The sequence below is a fragment of the Xenopus tropicalis genome, chromosome 5, assembly GCF_000004195.4.
Source record: "Xenopus tropicalis strain Nigerian chromosome 5, UCB_Xtro_10.0, whole genome shotgun sequence".
Lineage (NCBI taxonomy): Eukaryota > Metazoa > Chordata > Amphibia > Anura > Pipidae > Xenopus > Xenopus tropicalis.
Window position 1 is genome coordinate 48,618,979 of NC_030681.2, and position 21,013 is coordinate 48,639,991.

At 36.2% G+C, this 21,013-nt stretch overlaps 1 protein-coding gene across 6 annotated transcripts in view; it reads left to right on the forward strand.

Annotated features, from left to right (window-relative positions):
* Positions 1-21,013, forward strand: part of syne1 (spectrin repeat containing, nuclear envelope 1) — a 244,378-nt gene that overhangs the window by 107,146 nt on the left and 116,219 nt on the right. For all 6 annotated transcript variants that reach the window (NM_001127037.2, XM_018093792.2, XM_018093789.2 and 3 more), the window contains exons 29-50: positions 651-827; positions 1,123-1,263; positions 1,496-1,656; positions 2,700-2,850; positions 2,971-3,198; positions 3,848-3,946; positions 4,359-4,546; positions 5,480-5,603; positions 7,768-7,934; positions 8,198-8,351; positions 9,191-9,819; positions 10,799-10,978; positions 12,506-12,656; positions 13,525-13,683; positions 14,365-14,547; positions 15,237-15,338; positions 15,552-15,755; positions 17,582-17,789; positions 18,852-18,964; positions 19,053-19,258; positions 19,769-19,924; positions 20,569-20,860. In NM_001127037.2, the coding sequence (NP_001120509.2) occupies positions 651-827; positions 1,123-1,263; positions 1,496-1,656; positions 2,700-2,850; positions 2,971-3,198; positions 3,848-3,946; positions 4,359-4,546; positions 5,480-5,603; positions 7,768-7,934; positions 8,198-8,351; positions 9,191-9,819; positions 10,799-10,978; positions 12,506-12,656; positions 13,525-13,683; positions 14,365-14,547; positions 15,237-15,338; positions 15,552-15,755; positions 17,582-17,789; positions 18,852-18,964; positions 19,053-19,258; positions 19,769-19,924; positions 20,569-20,860 (4,173 nt within the window). The remainder of the gene's footprint in view (positions 1-650; positions 828-1,122; positions 1,264-1,495; positions 1,657-2,699; positions 2,851-2,970; positions 3,199-3,847; positions 3,947-4,358; positions 4,547-5,479; positions 5,604-7,767; positions 7,935-8,197; positions 8,352-9,190; positions 9,820-10,798; positions 10,979-12,505; positions 12,657-13,524; positions 13,684-14,364; positions 14,548-15,236; positions 15,339-15,551; positions 15,756-17,581; positions 17,790-18,851; positions 18,965-19,052; positions 19,259-19,768; positions 19,925-20,568; positions 20,861-21,013) is intronic.

The following is a 21,013-nucleotide window of genomic DNA, read 5'->3' on the forward strand; positions in this document are numbered from 1 at the left end:
CTGTGTACTTGTAAGTATATTGTTGGGATGACAATAAAACTCTACTTACTTACTTAATTACCTGTTTGTCTTTGGGCACTTACCCTGCCCTGTAATTACTACTGGTTTTAGAAAAGGGTTTACTTTATCATTATGTAGGTATGATACTAAGATTTGGCCAAGTCCCTTCTATTTTAAACTAGCACACACTTAAATACAGGTGCTGGTTTGTGACTTTACTTTACGTAGCCCCACACTAAATCTGTTTAGCAAAATGTTACAGTGTCCCTTTTAAGCATGACATTGATATTGAGGGGCTTGTTTAGGCAGGCACAGCAATAGGTGCAAAGAGGCACCTGCCTTTAGTACAATATAAACTTTGTGGTAGAGTAAGCATTTATCATTTTGGATCTCCATACCTTAAGTATCCTGAAAAATCATTTAAACATTAAATAAACCTAATAGGATTGTTTGACCTTCAATAAGAATTAATGTTATCTTAGTTGGGCTAAAGTACAAGGTACTGTTTTATTATAAAAGAGGAAATAATTTTCAAAAATGATTTGCTTATAGTGAAGTTTATGGGAGATGACTTTCCTGTAATTCTGAACTTTCTGGATAATGGTTTTCCAGATAACAGATCCCATACTTGTTCTTCCTTCCTTTTTCAGCAAAATATTAAAAAAATCCAATCAGACAAGAAGGAAGTCCAGCAGCAGATTACCCAGGCTAAGCAACTGCAAGGGGAGAGAGGACTATCTGGCCCAGTCCAGGAAGACTTGATAAGAATGGAAGTGGAACTGGAAAATGTAGAGCAGACAATGGTAAAGCAGGAAGAGCATTTGCAGGTGAGCTGCACAGAATGACTATAAACAGGGCATCAGCAGTGACACTAGTGAAAGGATTTTCATTCTAAGCACTAATCTCCAAAGGGTATTTGTGTATTAAGTTCTCATATACTTTTTGAACCCCGTCTGTTTCAGTCCACAAAATAATTTTGATGTTTGAATGACATTGTAATTGCCTAGCTATACTTTACTATTGTATTCACACAACCTCATACTTTTATGCTCTGTATAGGCTACATAGACTATTCTGGTTACTTTTTTATCTAAATTTTCCCTTTGTCTCCTTAATTTTCAGGTCACAATGAACAAGTGGGAGGAAATAGAATCAGGCAAAGAATCAGTAAAATTGTGCCTGAAGCAGATAGGTCCTATTGTTGATCGCTCTATAAATTTTAACACTTTAGAGAGTTTGTCATCAGAAATTCAGCAGGCAAAGGTAATATCATGCAAACTATTTTTTTTGCTTATTTACTAATGCATAGAAACTCAAAAATGTCTTTGTTAGAGCTGCCATAATCATAAATACTGATGGTGCAATTGTACTGGGCCCTGGCCTATATTGCTTTGCATTATAAATGCCTCATCTGATTCATTCATTATCTTTAAACTTTGGAGGCCGGGATGTCTAGTTTTACTATCTCTATTCACCTCTACCTGCCCCATAACAGGAGGTTTGCAAGCAAAGTGAAGATACTTCAGTCCAAGTGGAGGATTTAGTGAAGAAATCATTTGAGATACAGCTTGGAGCAAAGAGCAAGCAGTCTCTTCAGCAGCAAACAAAATCTATTCAAGAGAAAGTCAAGAAAGTGAAAGAGTCTGTTAAAGAAAAGTGAGTTTGTTCATTTCTCTGCTCTTGTATTTTCATTGCATTTGTATGCTGAGAAATGGTCATTGCAGTTCCACTTAGCTTATTAGTCAGAGATCTGTCTTTTTTTTAGGGAAAAAGGGTCTAATGCAACTTCAAGACCAAGAGACAGATTTATTAATGTTCGTATTTTTTTTAAAAAGCTGCCGAGGTCACTAGAAGTCTATAGGAGCTGTCCTAGGCAAACTGTAAAAATCTTTATTTAATTTGTGGTTTTAAAGGGTTTTTGGGTTCTGTAAGTGCCTGAAAATGAGAATTTCAAAGATTTCATATTCATTCCATATGAACTGATTAATTTTCAATATCGTATCAGCCAGTGACTGCTTCAGCTTGTATTTGTGATCAGTAGTTGACCATTTTGATGGATGCTCATGGTGTATGTAAAGACATTTCTCATAATTGCCCTGTCTGAAGATATAAGATTTCCTCAGCATATAACTATTTATGCCCCAGGCATTGGGCACATGGGTGGGGGCTGAGGAGTTTGCATCTTACCAGGTCCCTCTGCGTCTATAAGTACACTGCTGTCAGCAGTAATACTTACATTGTTAGTATTACCAGCTTGGGGGGGGGGGGGAGTCAGTGGGCTATTGCATTACATTTAAAGGGGGCCTCTACCCAAAAACTAATATTTTGCATTACAGAAAAAAATGTAATTCTACACAACTTTCCAGTATACCTGAATTTAAAATGTCCAGTGGTTTATTGTTTTTTTTTGTGAATGTAATTGCTGCTGAAAGTAGAGTTTGTTTATCCTTTACTGTTCTCTGGCTCGGACTCGTGAAACATCAGTCAGGTCCTCTAGGTCTTTTAAATATAAACAGTGAAACAGATACTGTTTTTATTAGCAATTACATTTACAAATAACTTAAAAAACCAAATATCTAATTAACCTATACTGAAAAGTTCACTTTGCTGAATATTGCTCTGAATGTAGGACCCATGAAATGAAAAATATAGAATGTACAGAAAAAACATCTAATGTATGTATTACTTTCTGTGTTAAGTATCACTAAAATGGAAACAGTGAAGATGAAATGGGAGGATTTTAATCTGGATTTTGAAGCTCATTCAGCCTGGATTTCCGAAAAAGAAAAAGAGCTAACCACGCTGGAATCTTCACCTTTATCACCAGAAATGCAGATTATGCAAATTCAGGTAACTAACACTGGTATCTTTCAGTAACTATTTAATATATAAACTAGTCATTTTAGCAACGGCACCACTATAACACATTTCATGTAAGAAATAAAAACTCATTACTTGTTTTTTTCCTAGGAAATTCTTAAACAGTTAAACTCCCAAAGTAATGAAATAACAAACCTTGAAACCAAGTGCCAGTCATTTGCTCAGTTTATCACCTCAGCTGAAATGGCTCGTATAAGAGCGCGGATGTCGCAAATAAGCAAGCACTGGACGGGGCTAAATGATCACGCACATCGTCTAGAAGAAAGTATTCTGGGGAATGCGGTGCAACAGCAGAAGTTTAAAGAAACCTTTAGAGAGGTAAGTGGATATAGCCAAACCCATCAGTAGCATTTTATGCAATGTATGTTATTTTTAGTGATACTGTATGTAAAATACTGCACAGAACTGAATGTAAATATAAACTGGTGATATTTTCACCAACTGCTGACAATGTCCAGCATGTTGCAATCAAGGCTGTCCAATAGGAGGCTTGTATGGCCCTCCAAGAGATTTTTATGGAATCCCAGCATTAACCCAGGATTAACCTCTTCTAAATCACATGGGAAATAGTGAATATTTAGCTCATGGTATGGGAGCACCACTACACTAAATATATTTCAAGGGAGAATAGTTCCACTTTTTGCATGTAGAAGACATGATGTTGTGGCCCAGCTTGGCTATGTTCTATGCTCATATGTCTGTATTTGTAATAACTCATTGTAGCAAATTCATTCCTACATTTTTAATGTTTTAAAACCTTTCACTACTAAATGAACACGGAATTTCTGCTCTAATCCTTTCTCTTTGCTTTTATTGCCCTTTCTCAGGGCAATGTCATTGTCTGATCTACAGTTCTCTAGGCATTATGGAATGTAAAGGAATTGGCATTATGTTATTATTAATGTTCCTGTGTTATTTTTCTTACAATATTATAAAGACTATATGATCACATTTATTTGGACTACAGGTACAGAATTCCTTGAATGAAATTGAAGATAATCTGTCTCAGCCTGTTACTAATTGTTCCTCGGCAGCAGAAACTTATAGGGTTCTTCACTCCCACCAGGTATGGTCATTTTATCTGGGAAATCCTTAAAGGAGCTACTGAAATAAAATACTGACACCAAGTTTAGTCTAGGGCATGCCACTGAGAATAATATTATAATAAACTTAAATGTATGAGCCTTTGTTCATACAGTATATTAATATACAGTACTGAGGTTGAGTTCCCCCCTGATGTCACCTTCTGTCGTTCTTGCCTAATAGCATATAGTGCAGCTCATTGAACAGGTCTCCTTGTCTGTGGGGGGCAGGGGGTCATGTTTCCTGCACAGGCAGTCCTAAAGGGACAATCAAATACAGTTGGAAGAAATTAACTAGATAATGGACCAAGTAATGTTTTCTGTACTGGTTTCATAAGTGGAAGATTTTTATTATTTTATTGCTATTCTCACTCTCATTTTTTGCTGTCTAATCAGGAACTCTGTCATAATGTGGAGTCAATAAAGAACAGCATCCTTTCATTAACCACCAGTGCACGGAAACTTATAACCAAGGATAAAGCTATGCAAGAAACTTTAACGCTGCAGCAGAAACAAGAGACCCTATCAGCACAAGCAAAAGTCAGGCTCAACTTGCTGGAACAGTTGTTAACACAATGGCAAAGGTAGCTGGAGGGGATATAACTTTTTCTCTAACACCAGGCAGTATAATCACAGTCCAAATTTTTCTTTTTTCACCAAATTTTTGTTGCAATGAATTTTTTCTGCAGTTTTGCAAAAAAATTGCCAATGGTGAAAAGGGGAATTTTGCAACGAAACAGGCAAAAAAATCCGCTCATTACTATTCATATGAAATGACATTATGCCAGTGGACAGTTTTATTCAAATCAAACCACTTCATAGTAGACTTGAAAATTTAATAGAGAAAGATGATGAGAATGTTTTACATTTTAATTCTACACCATCTGGAATACAGAAGGTTCCATTCCCTGATTTAAGGCCTATAATAAAGCTAATTTACAACCGACTATGGTCTGAATGATATTGAACATTTCATGTATCATTTAGGTTGGTCAAGAATACAAAAACATTTTGGAAATCAACTTTTCAGGAATTTGGATTTTGTACATTGTGAAATAGAACTTACTGACCATCAGTTTATACATGCTCCTTAGCCAACCCAAAAGCATATGAATCAGGGACTAAGCTGGTTTAAGAGATTAACATAGTGATTGAGAGTGAACAAATTATTTAAGAGCTTTCCTGCTATTGTGAACTGATTCTTGCCTTTATAACCAGCTAGCAACTGCTGTAATTTCACACATTTGGCATCTTTGGAATTCAGTTGGTTCTCACTGCTAACATTTTTTTTTTTTTTACATTTTATAGTTACCTAATAGTTCCTTGAAAGGGGGTTGCCCTAATGTTCTAAGGAGGTAGGCCTATAGTTATGCTGTAGGCTTAAAATGCATCTGGCTTCTATATTTGAAGCCAAAATTTCAAGATATTTGCAAATGTTCACTATGCCTGAGGGAGACCCTGGGGTGCATTAGGGTAAATGATGACCTTAATAATGTAATGCTCTTATTTTTATTTAGGCAAGAAAGAGACTTTTCCTCTTTTGTGACTTGGTTGCAAAGAAGTGAAACATTGGTCACTCACCAAGATGATGGATTCCCTGCTGATAAAGGGAAGCTAGAAGCTGAAGTAAAAGCAATGAAGGTATTGTAGTTTTGTAGTTGATTGCATGAAAATATTAGTTCAATAGATATTGCATATCCCCACTGGTATATGATGACAAATGCATTATTATTTATGTTATGTATTTGTTTTGTATTTTTCTTTACATTTTTTACTCAACGTGATAATCAGTCTATGCCATTTCTAAATAAACCAATAAAACTTTTGATTAAAAAAGATATTTGTTCAAATCCTCAGGTGTATTAGAAACATATGGCACTTGAACCTTTTGTAGGAAATATAGATCCACTCTGAGGTTTCTGTAAAATGAAAATCTGAATAGGGGTGCTAATAAAGTTAGCTCTACAGTTATGGCCATTTGAACTGCATGCAAAATACTGTAAAATTGAGTAAAACAATAAATGATATAAAGATGAAAAAAAAAGATAAAAAGTTGATGCAAAACATTGTAGTGTATTTTCCCCTTTGGGCTTCCTTCCTTCTAATTCTGTTTCTTTGTAGTTACTTTGCTATGGGTGACTGAAGTATAGACAGTGAGCATAGAGCTGGGAAAGTTTGTTAAGAAGTGTATTGGCATAATGTTTAACTGCTGTATTTGAGCTGAAATAACATTTTTAGATAGTGATAAAGACAGAGAGATCATGAAGATAAAGGTTATTTCTCTTACTGTTTGAGTGAATTTTGGGGCTGTGGAATGAGACAGAGAAGTACATTAAAAGACAAGTGCAGTGAATAATAGGTCTAGACCAGTGACTCCCAACCAGTGGCTTAATCGCAACATGTAGCTCTTACCCCCTTGGTCTAGACAATGTCCATGAGACCTCCTATTTGCCAATCAACAGGTCTGGGGGTGTGGGTGAATGAGAAGCCACAGTCTGTGAGTGCTGCAAGAGATGCAGTATCTATGGACATGAGCTATGTTTCAGGATGATAAAGTGAGAAAAACGTAGGTCATGAATGGCTGTTATGTTATTGAAAATAGATTAAGAATTACAGAAAGCCCAGCTGATTAGGAGTAAAGGAGAGACAGGCATTAGGATTAGATTACCTAGGTGAACATATCGGGAAGAAGAGAATGTTGAGAGTCTAGCAGGGCGGGAACTAGGAGTAGGCAGCAGAAGCAAGTTCCTAGGGTGCAATGGTGGGGAGGGTGCTAGGACCATAAACACATACTTATGTTACAGAGCAGACTCACAAACTGGGCACTTGAGTTGTCTCTCCCAAATTTATGCATAATTTATATTATACTTGTTCACTTTACCTAAACCATCTCCATCATGCTTGGGATTTTTTGCTTTTTTCCTGTTTTCATTAAAAATAGCATTTTATGACTGTAACATGTGCAGTGCATTTCTTCTAGTTGTCTTAGAGAAACCACAACAGACTGATAGGCAGAGGTTAATATAATAAACCTTTTTTGGTTACTTTTCCATCTTTATTACTGCTGTTGTGAAACCAGGCTTTAAACACATTCCCAGTTTATTCTGCCTGCTCCTATTTCATCTTATACTTTAACATATGGAAGCTGCTGTTCTGGAATATGCTACACATTCATAAAATCAGAAGCATTAAAGCTCATTAAAAGGACATATTAATCTCTTAATTCCTGGGTTTATCTGTGTGTCTGATTGTTTTCTTTCTTCCACAGAAATGATGGCATATGGGTGAATTGTCTATGATCAGGATTTGTTGTGTAGAGTATTTAAAAAAAGGATATATAAATATAAAAAGTATATAAAGTATTTGTTGTATAAAAGTATGTCTCTTTTAAGTGAAAACTTGAAAAAGGTGAAAAACTATAATTTAATATGGAAAACAGAAATACATAAAAGGAATCAAGAAAACTTTTTGTATTGTGCAGTCTCCTTGCTGCCCTGTATAACCCAGTTGCATTTCTGATGGTGTTAGCTTTGTCAATTTTACAGTGTTTTGAATATAACATTGAATAATGAACATATATACCCAAGTTTTTATTCTATTCTAGATTTTATTGTGTCTTTAAGCTCTTGGCTTTTTCTGTTTTCAGCATTGCAGTGAACCCTTGTGGCTTGATATGGGATATGATTAAAGTATCTTTTTTCACATTTACCTTTTGAAGTAAAAACATTTCTGTCAGTATGTTATATTCCTGTAAATGAATATTTAGCTGTGCCTTAAAGGTGCAATTGTTCCATTTTAATACTAGGATCTGCAGTATGAAGTACAAGCACAAAACCAGCGGTACAAGGGCCTTATGGAGACAAGTAAGTCCTTGTATAACACATGTACTTCAGAAAACCTAGAAGAAATTAAGGAACGTTTACAAGAGTTAACTGAAAGATGGAATGCCTTACCAAGGAGTATTTCGCAAAGGTCAGTGATTTCAACTTAAAAATGTCATTTTTCTGATATAGATATTAATTTCATTTAAAACGCCGGTTAAGATAAATGTTCACCCCAATAACCCTCCATATGTCCTCCGCCATATTTCATTAACCCAGAAGCTGTTCCTGAAAAACCATTTAAAACCTAAAATCCTAAAAACCAGTACCATTTGTTCAGCTCTTTCTAATAATTGCATCCAACTATAAGGTCCACACAAATGATTTGTAAAAGTAATTTCTTTTATTTGCTAGGCTTCAAAGTGTGGAATCTGCACTTCAGGAGCACCAGAAATTTGACAGTATGGTGCTTGAATTCTCCCTTTGGATCAAAAAGTTCCTTAAAGAGCTGCATGATACGGCTGAGATAAACACTTCAGACTATGAAGCTGCATTACATATTAATAAGGTATTGTTGTTGATCTACTTTTGGTTCATATAGCTCACAGTAAATATTTGACAGGGATGGCTCTTTATGAAAGTACAGACTATTCTGTATCATTTGAATGATGCCAATGCCTAAACTGATATCAGATGTGGCACATATGTAGTATAATGGACATAAAAAATAACACATATAAGTAATTTTTTATTTAAATTACAGGCATTGGGTCCATTATCTAAAATGTTTGGAAAATAACTGTATCTGTTGCCTAAAGTCCAGTTCTTCACCTAAGCTGCAACCCGTAGTTCCAATAGAATAGATCAAATAGAACAAATTCATGTAACATGTAGCACTGCATTCAGAAGGCTTTCTGTGTTTACACAGTGAACTAATATGTTTGTTTCTATTTGTAAAACGTGGTTATATAATAATAGGCACAGTTTGTTTCAGGTCTATTAACCCATAGCAATAAAACAAATATTTTCTTTTGAACAGTAGATCAGTACCCCAGTAGTGCCAATTTACTACCTGCTGTTGCAATGGGTCACTAAAATAATTTTATATTAAGAGTGCAAGATCTCAACTCTATCTAAAATAGACTGAGCTTAGCAGTTTTCTGTAATATAGCCTAAATCAGTAGGCTATATATATATATATATGTTCAACCTATTCTGAAATGTTTCTGGAATATAGATTTAATATTTATTTGAACTCTTATTTATATAGCATATTGTTAAATGATGCTGGGGTTTATAATCTTCCTCTGGTAGACGTGTGGCACTTAGACATCAACAATTACCATAACTTAATTATTCTGTATTTAAATCATGGAGTTTATAACTATTAATTTTTCCTAAATACAGAACCATGTCACAGAGGTGAAACGACAAGAGAAAGAATTGCAGAGTCTGAAGGGACAGCTTGAAAACCTCTGGTCATTTACCAGTTCAGAAGAACACCTTGTTCTGCAGGGAAGGGTTGGTGACTGCATCCAGCTTTATGAAGAAGCAATTCAGATTACTAATCGCAGAGAAGACAGCCTACCAAAATTAGGGGAATTCTTGCAAATTCACACAGAGTCTACTGCTGTATTACAGCATCTGAAAGAAACTGTAAATACTACAGCCAGTCTGGACAAAGTAAAATCAGAATCATTGGCTAAAGAGTTAAATGGCATTGTCGCTGAAATTGAGAATCTGACATCCTTGTCTGTAGGCCTAGATGCATCACTTACTAAAGCTCAGTATCACCTAAGAAGTGGCGCTACCAATCAGCGGACTTCATGCAGAGCACTAGCAGACAACCTCAGCTTGGAGCTGGAAGCAGTGCAGACATATTTTGGATCAAAACAAAGTGAGGCAGAGGCTCTAGGAGCCTTGTGGAAATCATTTATTGAGTGTCGGGAGAAGTTATTAAAGTGCATTGAGGATATTGAAGAAAAGGCAGACAAAGAAGAAATGAAAGAGCCCACCTTACAAGCACTGCAGCAAAGGTAAAAGCAGAACAGAGGGTTGTCTCTCCTAATGTGTTGCTCTCCTAATCAGGAGAAAAGTAAAAGCTGTTAATTAAACGAGACTATAGCAATCCACAGAACTCTAAAAGCATACTGTATGTTCTTGGGTATGGCTGAAGTATAGTTTCATGTTCATAACAGCCATTGCAACTAAAAAAGAGACATGTTTTAGAATATGAAACCTTTTTGATAAACTAATAAATCTAGGGCCAAGTTTTCCAGTCTTGTATGTGCCAATATAAGTTTAAAAGGACACTCTCAGTACTCCAGGAGCAATATTCTTGGAGCTGTTGACAACAATCTTACGTTTAACACTGTACTTTGTGACTTATAATAGCGTATTTTACTGTTTGTAACTGTAGTGTCTTCAACTGATAAGTAGGCAAGCCAAAAAAAACCTTGGTACATCCGAACTAAATTAGAATGTTGATCATAATTCATTCTGCAAATAACCACTCTGGAAACAATGGCTCACAGACTGCCTGAGATGGCCAGAATTTATGGGTTGTTGCTTTAAAGATCTGCCTCTTGTGCCTTGTCTTGTTGGGCACAAATGGGGGATAAGCCACACAAGACATGCTGCTCTTTTTAATTATTAATGGTATTTTTTATTACACTTGCTGTATAGGGAACAGCAACTTCCAAACTAAACAGGAAAGATATACAAACATCAGAAATGCAACTGCATACAGGGTAGTATTTCAATGTATAGAGAGGCCCTGTACCTAATAACAGCTTAGAGCTGGGAGTAAGTAAAGGTCTGTTCCAGGACTTTGAAACCCAGTTTAGAAAACACCCTGTACTGCTTATGAAACTACACAATTTAGGCCTATTTTAACAGTAAATGAAGCTACCACTTTACAAAGTTACAATTTACAGTAGACATAAAAATATTAATAGGCTGTGGTGCAAAAGGTCTGAAGCATGTCAATTATATGATTTATTTTAATATCTATAGGCTAAAATTTTTCAATGAATTGGAGGAGGAAATGAATTCTCATAAGCATGAAAAGCAGTGGCTTATGGACAAAGCAAAGCTAATTGCACAAAAGGATTTGGTAATGGCTGCTGAAGCAGATAAAGTGTTCAATGGTTTAAAGATGACATGGGATGATACTAAAAGACTAATTAGTGAGAGGTAAGTGATGAACATCCTTATGGGGGTTATGATTGGTTGTTAACAAACAGCTTGTTTATTTTTCTGCTGTAAGGTACCACATTTATCTCATGTGTTCTACCTGCAGCCCCTGTACAAGTCAAGGGTTACTCATTATATCACTTTAGGGATAGACTGAGTGTTAGTTCCAGGGGGTGTATATACGGGAATCCTGTGACCTGCTATACCAGCATAGTTTCTTACAAATAATACTGTTTGAGCTACATAAAACAGTCTGGAGCATTGAAATTAATCACTACAATACAGACTAGAGCTTCAGAACTTCTTACAGTGATTTAAGTTGGGGTCACACAAATTGCTAAGTTGTTCAGCGTGGGTATATTGCTTAGTTACAAGATGGAGAATGAGTCACGCTGCAGCCACTTATAAGCATTGCCAAAAAATGCTGTACTTTTTCTTGCAGAGTTTAATTCTACAAGAAGGTCTTCTTTATTGTTCTGGGGTTTTCTTTTCGACTGACTTAACTCTAAGCAGTTATTAATCAAAGACAGTGTCCACTTTTATTTACTTATCTAAAACAATGGAATTGTGATTCTACCATTAATCTAAACTAAATAGTACAGCATAAATGTACCATACTTATGTAAGGCCACAGTCAAATGGAGATACCCAGGGCTCCAAAAACCATCAGCTTTACCAACCACTTATGTGTGAGATTCTGTATCCTCAGTCCCTCGCATATGTTGGAGGCAGAGTGTAGTAGAACTATAACTCTTTTGAGCTGAGACAGTAAAATGGGCGCTAGTGGTTCTTAAACTCAGGAAAGCAGGATTGGACTGGCCGGTGGAGCACCAATAAAAAACCTGGTGGGCCCTGGCCCTTGCGTGCCCCATGGCCCCCACAGACCTAGATCTGCTCCGCCCTTGCCGATAACTGCAGGTGCTGGTGCATGGGGGGAGGGGAGGAGCTGCGGAACTGAGGTGGGGCACCCCCAGCGGCAGTCCTGGACACCTCAGTCTGAACACTGCAGTAAAGGCTTTATTAACTTAATCCACACTGGAATACTTTAAGAATTAAGTAGGAGAAACAGAACACAGTTGCTAGGAATATACTCACAAATACAGCTTCAAGTATTCAGTACTTTGCCCCTCAGGAGCAACAGTGGAGTGGAGATTCAGGCTGCTTATATCCTAACACTTACTAGGCCTTACTTAACCTAGGTTCCAGTCTGATTCTCCTTGCCTGCTAAGGTGGAATCTCTCTGAAAGGACTAGAGTGTATGTGCTTCAGCTTAAAACAGTGACACCCTCTGGCCAGTTTCTGAACTGCCAGAAACATACTTTAACACAAGAACAGGAACTTAGGTCCCTTCTATAACTAAGGACCCCTTAGCTGGCTAAGATCTAGGGGACTGCCTGAGAAGCCATATTACTAGTCCCCTACATTCATATCCTTTTTTGTCATTCTAAATAATATAATAATATTGGATATACTAAAATAATGCATAGCCTACATGTAAGATCAGTCAGTGATTCCTTCTTATTTTAGCCAAGAGCAGTGCTCAGAACTGATTAACCTGATGAAAGGCTACCAACACTCAAACGCTACCATCATCAAACTGATTGAAAATGCAGAGAACATGATCACCATCAAGTCTATGCTAAAAGACCAGGAAGACATTCGGCGCACTATAGCTAAGGTAAAAATGATTCTGCATTGAGAAATGAAATTTAAATTTTTTTTTGTAAATTAAGTTCACAGTAATAGGTGAATTGTTGCATTTCCCGTGCATGGGCAGTAGAGTCGAAAAGATGAGGTTTTTTTACACAGATTTTTTGTATTGCTTATTTTATTTGACTTTTTATTTGTTACCTTTATTTCTTTACATCTGAAAATCAATAAAAAACCCTATTACGAAAAAAACATGACTTTTTTGTTAAAGTTCAGCTTTTCACTCTACAGTGAATCGACCTTTCCTTTTCCTTCAAACCAGTTTGGTTCATTAAATTTACTCTGTATTAAAAAAATGGTTTGTTTATGTCTAAAAAAATTTATTATAGTATTATTATAGTAGTGTAATGTGGGAGAAATCTTATATCTGCTATTTCCTCATGGAAGTAATTTCCTATTAAAGTTAACAGGAATTGTGCTGTCTGTAGCTCACAGGATTGAGTATTTTAAGAGAACCATATGGCAGTGTTCTTTAATCATATATATTCTCTACTTGCCTTTCTCCTTCCTCCTGTTATGAATTTTGCATGGTTAAGTGCAATGACATCTATGTCAATTGCTGCAGCGAACCAGTAAGGCACATGTCACTTTTAAATCGAACAATGAAAATGACAAGGGCTACAGTCCCCCAAAAGTCATAATTTCTGGGAAATAATTAAAGTAACTGTGATCTCTCTGGCTTTATGGAAACGTACTATTTCCAGGATATTGTGTTCAGGGGATGGCACTGCAGGTATTTTAGAATTCTGTGGGTATCCCTTCAATATGTCTTTATTAAATCAGCTAATAGTTATTTTTAATGTTATGAAAAATGAAATAACTGTTTGCCTTTCCAGCATGAATCTACAAAGAATGAACTTGGTGAGAATCAGAAGGAATTGGATGAGTTTACCAACAAAGGGAAACAGCTCCTTTTGGATTTAAAAAGGGTCCATGGATGTGACTCAAGACCTATAAAACAGGACATGGACTCCTCTATGGATAAGTGGCTTGATGTAGGTGCTCTGAATTTGCTGACCCTCCTGACTGAACTAAATAAGCCTTGAAAATCTAAAAACTATTCTATTCTATTCATAGTCCTAAAAATGTCAGTTTTAAGGGTAGCCAACAGTTTCAAAACCTGTGTTCTAGATGGAAACAGAATGACATAAACTAAAAAAAACATTGTTGAAAAAGGTAAATTCCTTTACATGATGCAATAAACCATTATGTAAACCCAAATGTCTAGAAGAATGCTTTAAATAAAAGTGGGCATTTCATTTACCATATGGTCAGGGATATGTTATTTTAAAACTATAATGTTAAACAAAGACCTTGAGCACATAGGCAGGCATAAAAATCATATTGGGGACTGCATTTGGTTTATCAGCTTCCAGCTGGACAGCCATAGTCTAAAACAAAGCCATTTAGCAATCTACACTCACAGCATTTATATTGGTATATTATACTGGTAACATCCCTGTAGGTGGCGATTCCTAATGAACATAAAATGAGTATAACCATTTGACATAAGCTTTTAGAAGTTTCCTGGGGATACTAATGGGCGTGTTTATCAATTAAATAAAAAATCATTCAGTCAGTGTGTTTTCTTTAAATGTTAAAAAAAAGAGCTTTTCTTCTTAAAGTCTCAATTATAGCTCACTTACCTATTTTTGGGGATTATTCTTCACAAACAGGTACTAGAGCGGATAGATGATAACCTGGAAAGGCTAAGAGTAAGCCTTACACTGTGGGAAGACGTTCTGCTTATTAATGATGAGATTGATGATTGGTCCAGTAGCTCCATTTCCCAGATGAGCGAGAGCATCTCTAACCTGAACAACAGCCAGCATATGAAAACATGCCTTGAAGATTTTCAGGTTTGTAACTTCTGGTGTGTTTTTACCCTACTTCTTCCATTGCCAAGTGCACAAAAGGTGCATGGACAAGTTTCAGTGTTTCTCTCATACATATTGATCCCCAACCAAAGTTTTGGAAGCACGTAGACATGGTTTTACTCCAAGCAAAGCTTTATGCATGTTAGCAGTCCATATGGGGCTACCAAATAGCCAATTACAGCCCTTATTTGGCATCCCCAAAGAAATTTTTTATGCTTGTGTGGCTCACCAACACTTTTTACATCTGAGTGTGGCTTACAAGTAAAACAGATTGGGGATCCCTGCCTTACAAAACCCAGAAACCCCATTAGAATGTATAAAGTTGATCCCTAGCAACGCCTTTTATACGTCAACCTGCTCTGTAGGTGTTTCTTCATAATTTTATTATTTTATTCATTATTTATAGTTCATTAAAATTAACCTTTAAAATTAACTCACCACACAGTGTGCTGTACATACATTTCTTTATATGTTAGAGCAGAAAAGCTGGAATAGCAAATGCTTTCAAGCTTAGGTTTTAACAACCATCTCTTGGAAAATGTTTCATTATTTAAGAACATAGTTTATTATGGGGAATGCTGCCTGGCTCAAAATCAAGGATTTCTGGGAAACTGTGTAAACTGGTTTTTGAGGCTTGTGGATGATTCTACGTTTTCTCTCTGATGATTCAGTCTGAAGTCAGTAACAAAGGACAGAAGCTGGAAGAATTTCACTTGAAAGTTTATGAGCTCAAGGAATTGACCAAAAGTCAGGAACCTCCCACAGAACTCCAGGTAATTCATTTGTAGCCATAAGCTAAAGAAACACAAATTTACTTTAGGCTGTGAGAGTCTAATCTGTAAATTCCCTTAGGATATATACACAAGCATTTGAGCCTGTCTGCACTAAAGTCTGCAGTGTTTTTGGCAATGCTAAACTGAAGCTAATGGAATATTTTCATAGTTCCATTGTTTCTATAGAATGGATTTCCCTTTTTGCTTTTACAGTTCATGGAAGCAGATTTAAGACAAAAATTAGAGCATGCTAAAGAAGTGTCTCAGATGGCCAGAGGAACACTGATGGAATTTAATGCACAAAAGATGCAGCTGGAAACATTCATCAGTCAGATGACTGACTGGCTGAATAAAGTTGAAGAATCCGTTCTAAAATATGCACACAGTCAGGACCCGGACGACTTAAAGAAATTAAAGGTAAACATGTTGTTGAACTTTTAGGGGCACATTTACTATGGGTCGAATCCGAGTCCGAATGGAAAAAATTCGGATTGGAAACGAACGTTTTGCGACTTTTTCGTATTTTTTGCGATTTTTTCGGCGCCTTTACGACTTTTCGTAAATTATCGCGACTTTTTCGTTACCAATACGATTTGCGCGAAAAAACGCGAGTTTTTCGTAGGCATTCCGAAAGTTGCGATTTTTTCGTAGCGTTAAAACTTGCGCTTTTTTCATAGCGTTAAAACTTAAAAGGCGCGACATTTTGCGCAAGTTTTAACACTACGAAAAAATCGCAACTTTTTGCGCAAGTTTTAACGCTACGAAAAAATCGCAACTTTCGGAATGGCTACGAAAAACTCGCGTTTTTCCGCAAAAATCGTATTGGTAACGAAAAAGTCGCGATAATTTTCCGAAAAAATCGCAAAATACCGATCATTACGAAAAAAACGCAATCGGACGCATTCGGCCCGTTCGTGAGTAAGTAAATGGGCCCCTTAGTTTTATTAACTGCTGCTGCTTATGTGATTCTAAAGTTTGGGTATTTTAGAACTTTGTGTAGGTTTGAGATCTGTTATCCATATCTGTTATCCAATATAGAGGATTTTAATTTACCATGGTGTCCTAGTTAAAGAAAATTGTTCCTCATTTGAATTTCTTATTTGTCTTTAATATTATGCCAGTACCATGAACCTGATGATAACTAATCAAAAATTCATGTTGAAGGCAAAACAGTCCTATTGGTTTGTTATTATTTTTATTTTTTTTAATGATGTGCTCACCATGGTGCTTCTCAAGTCCCAGTCATTCCAGATTATAGATTCCATACATGATGTATGTAAATTATACTTCTCAAGTTGCTGAGACAAAATGCAAGAATATAATATACTACTGGATATGTCATAGGAAAACAGTACTTGCCAAAATACAATTAATTTTGGCCATATTGCTTGCAGCATAAGTAGAGCAATTGTTATACACCAAGAGACAATTATGTGCATGTTGACCTTGCAAGATTTCACTGATATATCCAGCATGCTATTAGCCAAAAGGGAGTATGGCTTGTTAATGCATTTGCTGCTTTGTCAGTATCACTGCCAGGACATTCATGAACTGAAACACTAACAAATAGGCTCTCAATGTTATTTATGTTTACAACTGAATAAAATATTTGGGCTACTAATAATATTTTCAAGTACTCCCAGGGCATGTGATGTGTGTGTGACTGCAAATGGTTAACCACTTTCACAAATAATAACCACTTTCACTTACACACACACACAAACCCTGGTTTATTGGTAGATCAGTTACTGTCCTATCTGGTATCATCAGAAAGGGCACACTAAATCAGATATGAGGCCATATTTACCCATACATGACCTGCTTCAACCCATGCCCAACACAATTCAGTGTGTCCTGGTTCCTTTCTAATCATATATAGATTGTACTAGTTCTAAAATCAATGGAGAATTCTATCAGTGGATGCAGTATGGAATACCTCTCTTATAGTAGTATAACAGATATGCAGTGATGGAAAGCTCAGAATCCACTTCATATTCACACACCTGCAAGTTTAGTTTAGGGAAACAGTTTGACGGAGTTTAATTGCTGCATGTTGACGTGTCTGTATTGACATGAGGTCACCTTGTATTAAATGACCTACAGTAAGAAAATACAAAGCAATATTAACTGCAGACATTAGTAGGAAACAACTTACTGCAAGAAATTTGCAATAAAAGGGATTGAAAGCAGATGTATGGTATAATTTGATAATTTGGTACTCTGGTCTTTGATTACTAATGCAGGATATACAAATGGAGCTCCAAACCCAGCAGAGCAGCATTGACACCACTCAAGAGAATCTTAACAGTTTGTGTCGTAAATATCGTTCCATGGAACTTGAAACCTTGGGGGGATCTGTCACTGCTCTGATAAAGAAGTACGAAGCAGCAAACCAACTTTGCTTGAGATCACAAACCAACCTTCAGGACACATTAGAAAAACGATTTTATGGTACAGCATGTCATCATTATTTACATTACTCAGTAGTAGGAAAATATAGGTACTGTGTATGCTGATGTAAAAATATTAATCACCTGTTTGCATATCATTATAATATCAGATATTATATATTTTTGTTTATCTAATGGCACACCAGGTGTATTTGTTCACTAAGTTGGTCACCACAGCACTCAATCTCACCTGTCCTCTTAAAGGAGAAGGAAAGTTATTGTGGCATTTTACTGCCAATAGATTTATCACATTTGTCATTAGTGCCACCTAGAACACTATATTTATTCGCATAAAGCTTTTTCATACCTGATTTAATGGCCCTAGAAGCTTTTTTGGTTTGTTCAAGATTGCATCTGACATTTTAGCTTGGTCTCCATAGCTTCCTGCTTGCAGTCTAGCTGTTATAGCTCAGATTACACATTCCTAAGGGTGGGGGGGAGTGAATTTTATGAATTCTTATGGGAGGGGGAAGCAGGAGAGAGCTGTGCAGACTCTGGCCCTGGGAATGAAGGATTATTCTGAGAGAGGAAGTCAGATACCATAAGAACATGTTTACAAAAAAGGACACAAGAAATCCTGTGTTTCTTTTGCTAAAAAGCTCATTGCAGCGGAATACGGAATGGGGAGGGGGAAAACATCAACCCCAAATGCATCAGTGCTGTATTCGTAGGGGTGGCCACAGGTCTCTGCACTCTAAATTGAGTGTAGTGACTTGCAAGGTGCACAGAAATGGCAGAATCTGCCTATTTATTGTAATGTTCACCCTGCTTTCCATGTGGTTAATGATCCCTGTTGTTTATGAAGGAACTTTAATAACATATCAAGTATGATTAATCATGTGCAATCATGAGAAGAGAGGAAGCTATTTTGGGTAGGACCCTCTTTAACTCGTGTAAAATATCATGCAAAAAATTGGACAAAAGCAATAAAACTGTTAATGCTCACTTGCCAATGAGAATAGCCAACAAAAACATAACCACTGTAGAAAGGGGTTAAATTATTAAAATATCCAAGATTGTTGTTTTTTTCTTCCAATGAATTGCATTTAATGTTTTTGTTAAGAATCCATGCGTGAATTTGAAGAATGGTTTGAAGGTGTGAAGTCAGGGGTGAGAGAGTATTCTGACTGGTCTGGAGATAGCAGAACACTGGAAGGCAAAATACAACATATGCAGGTATATCATCATATATTCTGCATTTTATTCCTAATTGTGTACCTGATTCTTCTAATAATACAGTAATGTTTCATATTTATTTACAAAGGGAATTTTGGATTCAATCACTGAAGGTGAAAGTAAATTGGATGTTGCCTTGGAGGAAGGAGAAAAACTTTATTTTTGTTTGCCCAAACCTGTTATGGTCAGTATCCAGGAACAGATCGCCAAAGCACAGAAAGACTTCCAGAGCTTCAAAAAACAGTGCCTTAAAGACAAGCAGGCTCTTGAAGACTGTATCTCTGAGCTGGGAAGGTGGGTCTGTTGTTATTTGGGCATATTTTCTTTTCTTACTGGCAACTATTATACATTTTTTCCATTCATATTTTTGGAAAGTGAAGCCCACCTGTCTCAAAAGCTCCTTTCATTATAAGCAGTAATATCTGTTGGTTTCACATTTACAACCAGACATTTTTGTATACTAGATAAAATAACCCTCTTGGTCTCCATATTAGGGCAGCGGCCAAATATCAATGTTCCAATCACTCTCTTGTAATACATTATTTTTTCAGGGGAAATTCTGGGAAAAAAGATACTTTGTACTGCCCAGCTATCTACTCATTATTATTATGTCATGCCATCTTCATCTTCTAAGAAACAATAACCTGTAACCTCAATGAACCTACTGGTCTCCCCCTTCACCCACCATACCAGTCTAAAGTTTAGATTATAATCTCTGTTATTTTTTGCTGTGAAGTCGCAGTATTGTTTTAATAGTTGTAGCTGTATGTCTATGTACAGTAACAAACTTAACTTTAATCACAGTTTTGAGGATCAACACAAGAAGCTGAGCTTGTGGATTCATGAACTGGAAGAACGATTAAGAACAGAAACTCTCGGTGAAAGCAAGCAGCACATCCCTGAAAAGAAAAATGAAATACAAAAAGTGGAAAACTTTTTGGAAGAATTACTTGCTTCAAGGTAGTGATTTTATTACCACTTCATTCTAGAATGCTATAAGTATATTATTTTTTTTAAAGGGAAAACATGTTTTTTTAAAAACACATCAGTTAATAGAGCTTCTTTTCTAGCAGAATCCTGCTTAAAATCTGTTTTTCAGAAGCGCAAACAGATTTTTTTATATTTACTTTTGAAATTTCACCTAGGGCTAGACATATTCTTTATTTTAGAAGATTAATATTACTGAAAGATTGCAACAAAAACCATGTTGGCTCCCCATAATAGGTGGAGGTCTCATGTGTAAAATCATTAATGATGTTTCTACCAATGTATGGAAAGGGTACAATTTGGCCCAGACAATGCAGGCACTATATGGGTTTCATAAAGAGTTATTTTTACACTACAAACATAAATGTGTAGACAAGCCTTTCTCTGTAATTTTTGTGAATTATATTGTAAAAATAAAATGTCAAAAATCTTCAGAATATGACGGAAGAGTCTTAAATGTTCAGTATAAAACAGAAAACTACGTAGGTCATTGACTTTGCAGATTATGGTTATTTTTATTTTTAATTCACAAGAATAATCAAAAGGTTGTTTTTTTTTTTGTTTTTTTTTAATTAAAGTACTCAGTACTGAGAATATTATGTTTATGCTGGTTTTAGAGAATCATTTGACAGACTTTCACAACGTGCTCAAACTTTGAATGAAGATGGGCTTGGTGGCGGGCAAGAAGTGCGTCTCGCCTCTCAGCTCCATACAAGTTATCAAAATTTGCTAAAAACAATCAAAGAGAAGTTGAGAATATGTCAAGTGGCTCTGCAGGATCATCAGATATTTGAAGAAGCCCTACAGACTACATGGTCATGGCTGAAGGATATGCAAGACAAACTGATTACTACAGAAAGTACAGTGGGCAGTAAAAGTACTCTGGAGAAACGCCTTTTACAAGTTCAGGTGAATAAGGGGTAAAATAATGATGATGTGGCTAATAAAAAACAGTGCAAGTGAACACGTCTTCAATACGAAAACAAGCAACATATAAAGCAAACCAAATTATCAGTGTACAAATTGATATCACTTTCCATGTTAGCCATTTTGCTTTTATTA